Source organism: Monopterus albus, unplaced genomic scaffold (genome assembly GCF_001952655.1).
Source record: "Monopterus albus unplaced genomic scaffold, M_albus_1.0 scaffold260.1, whole genome shotgun sequence".
NCBI classification, from domain to species: Eukaryota; Metazoa; Chordata; class Actinopteri; order Synbranchiformes; family Synbranchidae; genus Monopterus; species Monopterus albus.
Window position 1 is genome coordinate 392777 of NW_018128140.1, and position 11593 is coordinate 404369.

The window sequence follows — 11593 nt, forward strand, 5'->3', positions numbered from 1 at the left end:
GCCAGCTCTCTACCTTTCCCTGTCATTGTGCCAACGTTAAGAGTCCCTATTCTCAGACCTATACTCCTGCCTTTCCTCTTCTCTCTCTGTCTACGACTCCAATCCTTCTACCTCCTTCTTTGACCAACAGTAATCCGATTTCCGCCAGCACCCTGTAGGTCAACAGCACTGGTGGCGGTCATTGTTAACCCGGGCCTCGACCGATCCGTTATGGAATTCGCACTGATGATTCGCATGTTTAAATTTGGTATGTTTTTACGCCGGATGCCTTTCCTGACGCAACCCTCTCTATTTATCCGGGCTTGTGACCGGCACAGAAGTCCACTGGCTTGCAACCCCTGTGGCTAGATTGATTAACTTCAGACATCACACTTAGTAATTCACATAGTGGACCTGTATTTGTCATTATGCTTGGTGAAGTAGTGAGCAGTTATAACATACTAAAACACAGTTTATATTCAGGCTTGTTTCCATTGCTTGGTAGAGAATGTCCTGCTATTACTCAGGACCCACAATTCAGGCAGGAAGTCTGAGAATTCAGTTTACAAACTCAGAATAAGGGGCAGTTGGACAGTATACAATAAGAAAAAGAACTAGCTTTTGAGTTTTCTAGTTTGGCTGTGAGAGACTCGGAGTGAGGTTTTCAAATGAGTTATAACTATGTGTAGGTCTAGGGTTGATTTATGGGCTCAAGTCGAACATTGCTCCCACACCTCCACCTTGGCCTGTGCTTCAAGTGGACCTGTATTTGTCATTATGCTTGGTGAAGTAGTGAGCAGTTATAACATACTAAAACACAGTTTATATTCAGGCTTGTTTCCATTGCTTGGTAGAGAATGTCCTGCTATTACTCAGGACCCACAATTCAGGCAGGAAGTCTGAGAATTCAGTTTACAAACTCAGAATAAGGGGCAGTTGGACAGTATACAATAAGAAAAAGAACTAGCTTTTGAGTTTTCTAGTTTGGCTGTGAGAGACTCGGAGTGAGGTTTTCAAATGAGTTATAACTATGTGTAGGTCTAGGGTTGATTTATGGGCTCAAGTCGAACATTGCTCCCACACCTCCACCTTGGCCTGTGCTTCAAAGGATGTGACAGTTACTATGACCAGGTGGAGTGGATTCATTTAGACTGACATATTCTTCCTGCTGTAACCAGGTTTCAGTAAGACACAATAAATCAATGTGATGTTCATTTATCAAATCATTCACCAACAGAGATTTAAATGAGAGATCTGATATTTAATAGTCCGCATTTGATTGTCCTTTTATTTTGTTGTATAAGAGGAGTAGACTTAATTTTAATTAGGTTCTTATGAATAACCTTTGAGTTGATTTTTGATTTATATATTGTAGATGATTTGGGGGCAGACAGTCTCTATGGGGTACTGGGAGTTTTGGGTGGGTAGCAGCTGCAAAGAGACATGTAAGACATGCATCCTGGTCTCAACTTTGGGTTGTCATAATTTAGGTTGTAAAATAAACTCAGCCTTACTTCTAGGTATGAGAGCTGCACTATCAAAAGTGGGATGGATGCTCTCTCTGCTAATCAGACGAGGTTTTCCCCAAAATGTTTAATGAGAGATCTGATATTTAATAGTCCGCATTTGATTGTCCTTTTATTTTGTTGTATAAGAGGAGTAGACTTAATTTTAATTAGGTTCTTATGAATAACCTTTGAGTTGATTTTTGATTTATATATTGTAGATGATTTGGGGGCAGACAGTCTCTATGGGGTACTGGGAGTTTTGGGTGGGTAGCAGCTGCAAAGAGACATGTAAGACATGCATCCTGGTCTCAACTTTGGGTTGTCATAATTTAGGTTGTAAAATAAACTCAGCCTTACTTCTAGGTATGAGAGCTGCACTATCAAAAGTGGGATGGATGCTCTCTCTGCTAATCAGACGAGGTTTTCCCCAAAATGTTTTTCAAGGTTCAAGGATTTTATTGTCAATTCACCATATGTGTAGGACATACAGAAAATCGAAATACCGTTTCTCTCTCACTTAGTATTTGGTGCCATAACATTTAAGAACTCCAGTAGAATAAAGTAGAATAAAAATAGAATAGACTAAGAAATGGATTGATGTAATTAGGATACATTTTAATGGTACAGCCAATAAACTATGACTCAAAACCAGTCAGTGACAGTAGTGCAAACAGTAATAGGAGATTGCCAGATGGTTCAGCATCACCAGGGCATTGGTGACGAGGTGCAAATTTTCCAGTTGTCTATGAAGCCCGCATCATTTCCTGGACACCAACTAGACAGCCAGTGGTGAATGACAACATGCGGCTAAATATATTATCACTGGTGAGATTGGGCAGGGGTCCAGAGAAAACTACGGAGTCTGACATTGTTTTGCCGAAGTTACACACTGACTTTGTTGACCTCCAACTGGCGTAGATGGGAGTCATTTGCGCTGATGTGAATAACAATCTTAACTGTATTTACGTTTATCCTTAGTTTTCAGCTTTAAATAGGATTTGATGTCGCCTGCTCTGGCCCCAGGAATACATTTGTGGCCACTGGTGACTTTAGCTTCTCATTTCTCACTATGGAGTCGCCAATTACCAGAGATGTTTTCTCAACGGGTGTGTAACTGAATGGGAAAAATCAATTTGAAATATCCATAGGCAGCTGTGGGCATTTGTTTCAAGTTATGGCGCTTATGAACAGCTACATGGGCCTGGCTAGCTGGGGTGTTCTCCATGGTGTGGAGCCGTGCTTCCAATTCAGTGAGCCTCACCTCCAATGCTACTAGCATCTGAAATGTATTATAACTACCATTATCACTAAAGGGGGTAGAGGAATAACTGAACATGCAGCACTCTAGGTAAGAGAAAGGAGGAGGAAGAGGGAGAAGCCATTGCTCTCAACTACACTACTAGCTTAGCTAACCTCTAGACTAGCTGACCTAACGTAGCAAGACGTAGCAAGTTAAAATTGTAAATTACCAAGAAATTCTGTAACACAGGTGCCTAAGTAGCTCAAGTGCATGTTGTGACTCAAAAATTTGCTTTTAAATTAATTAAATATTCAACCTGCAAGTTTAATCTGTAAACAATCTGGTATCAATCACAACACGGTACAGGCACAGTAAATAGGAAGTGAATACACTTAACAGCAAAGTCTCCACAATACTACAGTCCACACTCATGAAATGTGCACTCTGGTCATCTTTCAATGGGAATCAGTCAAACTGTTAGCAATACAATAGCAGGCACTGTCAGACACCATTCTCATTTTCTCCAAAATGCCATGGCCTGGATTTTATGCCCGTTCAAGGAGATCTTTAAACTATCACGCAATACTTAATTTTGGTAGAAAAAAAGTCTTGCGAGCAAGAGTTTGTGAGATGTCTATAAACCGAGTTGCTTCTGCATGGAAATACTAGAACATGTGTTCATCTAATTTTTTTAACTTGAATTTATTCAGGGCAGAAACATGTCTTTCACTCTCCTCACTTTATTTAAAGGTTTTCAGTCTGTCAGTCTAATTTTTTGATCTTTAGGTTACGTCTAAGATGGCAGTTCACCATTGTAACATTGTAGATAAGTCAGAAACCAAGGAATAGCATGCCACGGGCTCTAACTAAATTAAAAGTTAATATCAGCTTTAGTCTGGATTATCTCCATCACAGTAAAAGTCATAAAATGTGACGGTCTCTCTTTTGATCGTGTTCTTTATCATAGTCTAACTGAAAGTGCTTTTTTCACTGCCAGAGTGTGTACGTTTTATGTCATATGCAGTCATTTTGTCTTCTTGCGTTGCAGTAACATCACACTTTTCCTTTATTGAAGGTAGAGGAGCCAGATGTGGTCCTGGTGAAGGTGGAGGAGATAGAGCTGGTAACAGGAACTCAGAACCAGACAGGCTTAAGTATCCAGGAGGGTGAGTGGACACATTTATTATGAGGTATATGTGACATCTTCCTGCAGAATTTACTGACACTCCTTACGATACACCTCACCTGAAAGTGCGTATGCCTGTAAAGTTGTTTCTTACCCACAATGGCCATCTGTAAGTATAGGCAGGAGACAAATTAAAGGAAAACCTGAATATAACAAATTAGAGTGGAGAATATAACAAATATAGATACTGACATGGTTTCAATCCACTTATCTCCTCAAAGGGAAGTAAGCAAACAGTAAGCAAATCACAATACACAGTTGTTCTGAGTGATCACCTTTATCCAATGATGAACCATCTCTTCCAGGATATGCATATGGATGCCACCATCCATAGGGTATAAGGCGTAACTGAATGCTTTGAGTATGAAAATAATGTGAATCATTTTCTTTGGCCTTGTAGTCACCAGTTCTTAACCCATTTGAACATCTAGCTTTTGGAAGAATGGTGTTCCATTACTCCAATAGAGTTCCAGAGGCTTGTAGAATCAGTGCCAAGGTACACTGAAGCTGTCTGCCCCACACTTTACTAAGGCACTTTGTTGGTTTTTCCTTTCATTTGTCACCCATCTGTATTTCTTATCAATTTCAAAATGATATACACACTTCTTCTATAGTGACAAAACAAATCAAACATTAGAAAAACAACAGGAACTGCAACATGTTCACAATGTTACTAATAAGATGCCAATATGACTTTTGTAGTTTTGCATAAAATCAAAACCTGAACTCAAGCCAAAAAAATGCTTCCAGCAAGAAATGCTCAAGAGTGGACAAAAGCCAGATGCTTATTTTTTATTTCATGGCAGCAGATATAAAATATCAAATCACTATCACTGTATACGTATTTGTCAAATAGTGATTTACACATACTGTAGCAACTCTTATCCCTTCCAACATGGAGGATAAACACAGACCAGAAGATCCTGCAAAAAGCCTGTAGAAGCTATATTTAATCAAGCAGCGAAAGAGTCTGCCAAAGAAAGTCCATCAGTCAGTATCTTTCTCTTTGTATCCAGGCTTGGTAGAGTCGAGCACCGATGACTACAGAGGAGTGCTGCCATTTGATGAAAGCACACAAACCTCCACCAGTCAGACGTCTGACCTGCAGGAACCTGGAAGGTGCATCTCCTCAGAGGTCAGCTATGGCTGTTCTTCGCTATGGACAAAGCGGGGGGGTAGTTATTGTCAAGTTGACAGCCTCCCGGGGCCATCCTCACACTGCACCGCCATCTCATACCTGCCCTGCACACTCATTCAAGCAGAGCATGGCAGCTCTAGGAGGGGATTGGCTGTTGAGAACTCATCAGGAAGAGGATTGTCTGATGAAAGCTCCAGAGGCTTCCACACCTCTGTGTCCTGTGAGCAGCAGCCTTCTGTTATTGATCTCTCAGAGGGGTCCAGCCCTGTTCAGGTTTCAGGTCAGATACAGGAGCGGTCTGTTCAGGGGTCTCAGTTTCTGGACTTAGGCCCAAGTCAGGGTCAGGTCAGTTACAACAGTGCTGATATCTATCATAAAATCCCCAGGAAGAGAGTTTGTATGTGTAGGTTCTGCGGGAAAGGGTTCAGCTCACCTGCAAATTTAGAATCACACCTGAGGACTCATACTGGAGAAAGGCCATATGGCTGCAGCATCTGTGGCAAAAAATTCTCCCAGTTCTGGAACCTGAAGATCCACAGGAACATCCACACTGGGGAGAGACCATACCAGTGCTCACTTTGCCCTGAAAGGTTCTCTGACCCGAGCAACCTGAAAAAACACCAGAAAAGACACCACCCACAGACGTAGGTGGCTGACTTGTAGTCAGGGATGTGATACATGGAGAAGTAAGCATGCTTAAAGAGTAATAAAAATACAAGCCTTACATTTCAAAATCAAATCAATACTGAAATGTACAGACCACATGTAGCTCACTGTTCTGGAGCCAAAAGGTCCTACAGGGAACTCATCTTCTTAGGCTAAAATCAGATGTTTACCGTACGTAAAACAATGCAAATGACTGTGCTTGTTTTTATGTACTAGGGAGATAATGAATTATGATGGCGCTGGCAACTATGGCTGCCTTGTGTACTCATGCTGATTCTGATTCTTATCCAGGAAGTCCAGCTTTATGTGTTTAAAGCTTATTAGATGCCACAACACAGCACAGTGGTTTATAATAGGCAGATTTTACATGGAATTACTGTGCCTATACTACAATGGCCTACGTGGTTCAAATTCAATTAATGATTCATCTGTACAACAATAGTTATGTTATACTCATAACTTTGCTGATAGCACTTTTTCTTTAGTACAGAAAGATTTTTTTTTATTATTCTGTACTGGTTGCAGTTTCTTCTACGGTCTTTACTTAACAGTGCTCAATAAAACTAAACATTTCCTGCACATATTTCAAATTTAGAGGTTACCAAGAACTGAAGGGCAATTGTCATGCTTTTAGGCTTTTAATGTGAAAAACCTATGTAGGAAGTGTTGATTTTTACTGACACTACCTTAACACTGAACAAAAAATGAGAAGTAGACAATATAGAACTGATGGCAGTGTTTTTGTTTGAATAAAGAAAATGGGACCAGAAGAGTAGTGAGTATAACATGTTCAGAAAATCAAATATACAGTATCAGTCAAAGGTTTGGACACACCTCCTCATTCAAATTTTTTTCCTTCTATTATTTCCTTCAATAATACTGAAAACATAAAAGCTATATAATATATATATAACAAGGGCGCTCAGAGTGCAAGGCACAACATTTGCTCACACAGATGAGCCCCTTGTGAAAAATGAGATCCAGAACAACACATAATGTGTCCTAAAATCCTTGATCTGGATCAGATCTGGATAACCTTTTAGAGTGTAATAGGCAGTTACACTGTGCATCTTACCTGAACATTTCAGGGTTCTATATTAAGAATAGGCCAGGTTATGACAGAAAATATGCATTAAATGGCCATCAGATCTGGATAAAACGTGGTCTGGTCCTGGACAGTACTACGTATGTTTTAAATTTCAAATGATTTTGATGGAGATATGAACTTTTTAAATTTTGCTCAATGTTAAGGGATTTTTGTTTTGTTTTTTTTGGGGGGGGGGGGGTGACCTTGACCTTTGACTTTTTTAGCCAAAATTTTATCCCTTCTAGGGTTGGTCCCCACCAATGTCTTTTCCAAATATGCTGATGAGCCATCCAGCTGTTTGTGCATAATCCTGCTAACCAAAACATGCAAACACACACCAAAAACCTCGGCAGATGCAATTATGTAGTAAACAAACAAAAGCTAATTTTGACATATCACTACAGAATGTTATGGTGGCTATGCTCATAAAGTGTGCCTTGATTTCTGAATAAATCTCCAACAGTGTCACCAGTAGAGCATCCTCACTCCATCACACCTCTTCCTCCAACTAAAAATCTCAAGTTTGAACTCATCAAACCAAAGTTTTTCACAGGTCTAATGTCCATGCATTGATTCATTGTGTTTCTTGGTCCAAGGTGTTACCTTGTTATAGCTTTCCCTTAGTATTTTTTTTTTTTTTTTTTTTTTTTTTTTTTTTTTTTTTTTTTTTTTTTAAAAAAAATGAAGGTCTAATTCATATAGCCTCTTTCAAACAGTTGATGTTGATGTTTCATCTTTATTACATTACCACTAGCAAGTGTTAATGTGGGCTTTAATCTGATGTACTGTTAACTGGCAGTTTACAAATCAATTAAGTTTTATTTCTATAGTGCCAAATCACAACAAAGTTCACCTCAGGACACTTTACAAAGTAAGGTCTAGACCTTTCTATTATTGTTATTATAGAGGAAACCCCAAATGAAATCCCTCTTGAGCAACACTTGGCGACAGTGGGGAAGAAAAGGGAGAGGGTGGTAATGCTAATGAACTTACCTTCTATACCAAAGGTAACTTGACCTTCCCTTCCTGGGGTATAACACTTTATAATAGTGTTTGATGGTTTTAGCAACTGGGCTTGAAGAAACATTGACTGACCTTCATGCCTTAAAATAATGATGGTCATTCAATTCTCTTTACTTGAGTGTTTCTTTTTAGTTACCTTTTGGCAAGGCACACTTTGTCACGAAGCTGGTTAACATATTGGCAAACATTAGCAAAGCTTGTATCAACATAATTAGTTACTACACTGGACAAAATTATAAATGCAACACTTTTGTAAGCACTTCTCCTTTGCCGAGATAATCCATCCATCTCACAGGTGTGGCATATCAAGATGCTGATTAGACAGCTTGATTATTGCACAGGTGTGTCTTAGGCTGGCGACAATAAAAGGCCACTCTAAAATGTGCAGTTTTATCACACAGCACAATGCCACAGATAGCCACCATAACATTCTGTAGTGATAGCATTGTGCTCACTAACACAGATTTAGACAGATTTGTGAACAGTAGTTGAGAGAAATAGGCCTTTTGTGTACATAGAACAAGTTGTAGATCTTTGAGCTCAGCTCATGAAAAATGGGGACAAACACAAAAGTGTTTATAATTTTGTTCAGTGTACTTTAAATATAACATGAAACATATTTCACTGTAACACATTTTTGCTTACTACTGTTCTTTTGCAGTTTTGAATTCTTCGGTATTAGCCTACACTTTAGAAAATAATAGAAGCAATAAAAATCCATGAATGAAAAAGTAAAATGAAACTTTTGACTGGTACTGCTCATAAAACATTAGAAAAATAGGGGCCTTTCTGACATAAACAAATTTCAGCTGAAGTCCTGGATCTCTCTATTGTGGAGGCACGGAGCAAATCATTATGGGCTGTATTCCTAATATTCACAAGGAAAGGTCTGTGAGTGCACCCACTTGAACTTATCACCATATTTGAGCTATTTGAGGATTGTAATTGATACAAAGCAAGCAACATTTCAGACAGTGCAGGGCAGAATTATGAGTATAAATATTGTTTGGAGAAATATTCACTCAGTAATAATATGTGCATTTTTAATGTATAATAATCATGTCTTTCCAGAAATCAATTTTCACTTAATAATACATGATGTTTGATATATTTTTCTTTGTTTTGCCTTACAAGATTAATTTTCTTCTTGAGGAATGTGCCATTTTAAAGTTTGACTTTTATGTAAAATATAAACCATTGTAGCAAAACATATTGTGAGTGCTTTTTCTATTGTGTCACAGTTTTGTATGATTCTGCTCAATGTCGACAGCTTGCAGTGTGAATCATTAAAACAATATAAAATCAATATGTGAATTTGTGTTTTTATTATAAATCATACATTACAAAATTGTGACACAATATTATCAAATCTGTAATTCAAACAGTAAATCATTCTAATTCGTAATGATAATATGACTAAAGTATATACTGTATGCCTACCAGCAGATTTCACACGTTTTTGAAACGTGCATGTCCTTCCTGACAGAGTGACTCCTTAAAATTTTAGACACTCCATGAGAATGTTTGTACTGCCACCCTGAGGACAAACCTTCAGCCTGTCTTGTAGGGTATAATGTTTGTCATCAGCTGGGCTTTGGTTCCAGATAAAGATGATACAAATCAAATTCAAAACTGCAGTCAGTAGAGAAACCACTTGGTTCTGACCACTTCATTCCCGTACTACAAATGTTAAGAAGATGGCAACATTTTGAAAAATGCACTTATTCCATTTTTGTCAGTTTAAATATTGATTTAAATACCATATCTGTGGGTTCAGTACAGACATGCTTAGCTTTGCTTAGCGTAAGAACTGGTGGAACAGGTGGAAAAAGATAGTGAAAATACACACCTACCAGCACCTCTAATGCTCACTAGGCAACACATATCGTGTTGAATGAGTAAGAACACAAATTTAATGTAAAAATGATATGTTTTGGTTTTATGGGGACAGAGCAGTGACTCTAGGAAATCACTGCATCTGGCCAAGAATAGTTTCAGTATGTATATGCCTGTAAAACCACAATTTGTCATGTTTTCATTTCTGTTTGTGTATGGATTACAAACCAGATTCATATTCATTAGCAATATCTACATGTTAGTGTATTTGTGACCTTTGCCTCCTAGCTCTAGCTGCATGTTCACTGCATCCACAAATAAACTAATTTAGCACAACAACACTGCACAGAACCTTATTCTCCTTGGGGGCAAGATTTTACGTGTTGCTCTTTCAAGGTAAACGGCTACATTCTGTTTACAGGTGCACTTACTGTATTTGACTGCACTGACAGTTGATGAACTGCTGAACAACCTTAGACTAATATCTTTTTGCCAGAGCCCTCTGAGCAAGCAGCCCCTTTATATCTCATCTAGTCAGGTGTGAACATGTCTGTTCATCTCTCTCATTTTGTATGAATTTATGGAGAAGTGTAACTATTTACTGACATCAGTAAGTAGTTACACTACTCCTGCTCTGTACTTAATGCACAGCCTTGACAGTGTATTAATCTTCTCATATAAATCTCTCCTCCTCCCCAGCCCACAGCCCCACAGCCAACCTCCATTATATCAGAAGACTCCAGCAGTATAGCTGACGTCCACCTGAAGGTCCCAGACACCAACACACCAACCAACCCTAACACACAGCAAAACCAACATAAGAGAGTCAGTATTCTCAACCATCCCACCTCTCAATACTCTCTGTTTGAACTGGAGACATTCTTTACTCACTGGGCCCCTGATAAAGACTCTGTACTGGCCCCCAGTGGCCCTTCATGTTCTTTCACCAATGATGACACAGCAGAGTGTGACAAGGATGGAGTTATTTTCATAGAGAGTGAACCATCAGTTGCCTCTGCAGTGAGGATGAGTGGAGGGCAGAGGGCATCCTCTGCAGCTGGCCACTCTACAATTCAAGGTAACATATCTTCATCTTTTTCACTCGTCTTCTTCCTTTTTGTGTACAGGCTGTCGCTGCTTTTGGTTTCATTTTGATAATGTCCAGTGTTGATAACTGCTGCAACAGAAGTATAAGTAAAGATCAGATAAGTCAAGATGTTAACAGGCTACAGAGACATTTCAAATGCCTTTTAATTTGACATGTTTCCTCAGACCACATCCACCTTAAGCTAAGTTTGTCTCTGCTTTGGCTCTTGACAACGCAAAGCTTTTTTTACACCCAAAATGGGTCTTCTATAAGTTCTTCTTAGTGTTCCTGTCAAACTGCTGCTCAGGTTCTGTAGGTTCCCTCTGTGAAGAGGGAAAACCAAGCTTTTCAAACATGTTTATATCACAGGTCAAGTGATAGTGTTTTGATAGATGATGTACAGTACTTTATTGTGACAGTTGAACCAGGATCAACTGCTGAATTACTATACTATTTTTATTTATTTTTTGGCAGGGGAGCTTTTTCTTTAAATCGTGTTGTATCTAGTGTAGACTTGTGTCTGTTCATCTCTGCACCTCGTTAAAGAACTTTTTCAACATAACTCATTAGATGCTAGAAAACAACAGTGTGCTATTGATGCATCTGTCTGTTCAAACCACACAATCCTTCAGTCAGCTTCAGAGCTAGTACCATCAGTGTGCATATGTGTGTGTGTGTGTGTGTGTGTGTGTCTGTGTGTGTGTGTGTGTGTGTGAGAATGTTTACAGTGAGGAACAGAAGTATTTGAACACCCTGCGATTTTGCAAGTTCTCCCACTTAGAAATCATGGAGGGGTCTGAAATTCACATTGTAGGTGCATTCCCACTCTGAGAGACAGAATTT

General features: G+C 39.0%; 1 protein-coding gene across 1 annotated transcript in view; it reads left to right on the forward strand.

Annotated features, from left to right (window-relative positions):
• LOC109972532 (Krueppel-like factor 5) overlaps nucleotides 1-11593 on the forward strand; it is a 52134-nt gene that overhangs the window by 29810 nt on the left and 10731 nt on the right. Inside the window, exons 5-7 of the mRNA XM_020621464.1 lie at nucleotides 3803-3893; nucleotides 4930-5048; nucleotides 10363-10741. Coding sequence (XP_020477120.1) covers nucleotides 3803-3893; nucleotides 4930-5048; nucleotides 10363-10741 — 589 coding nt within the window. The remainder of the gene's footprint in view (nucleotides 1-3802; nucleotides 3894-4929; nucleotides 5049-10362; nucleotides 10742-11593) is intronic.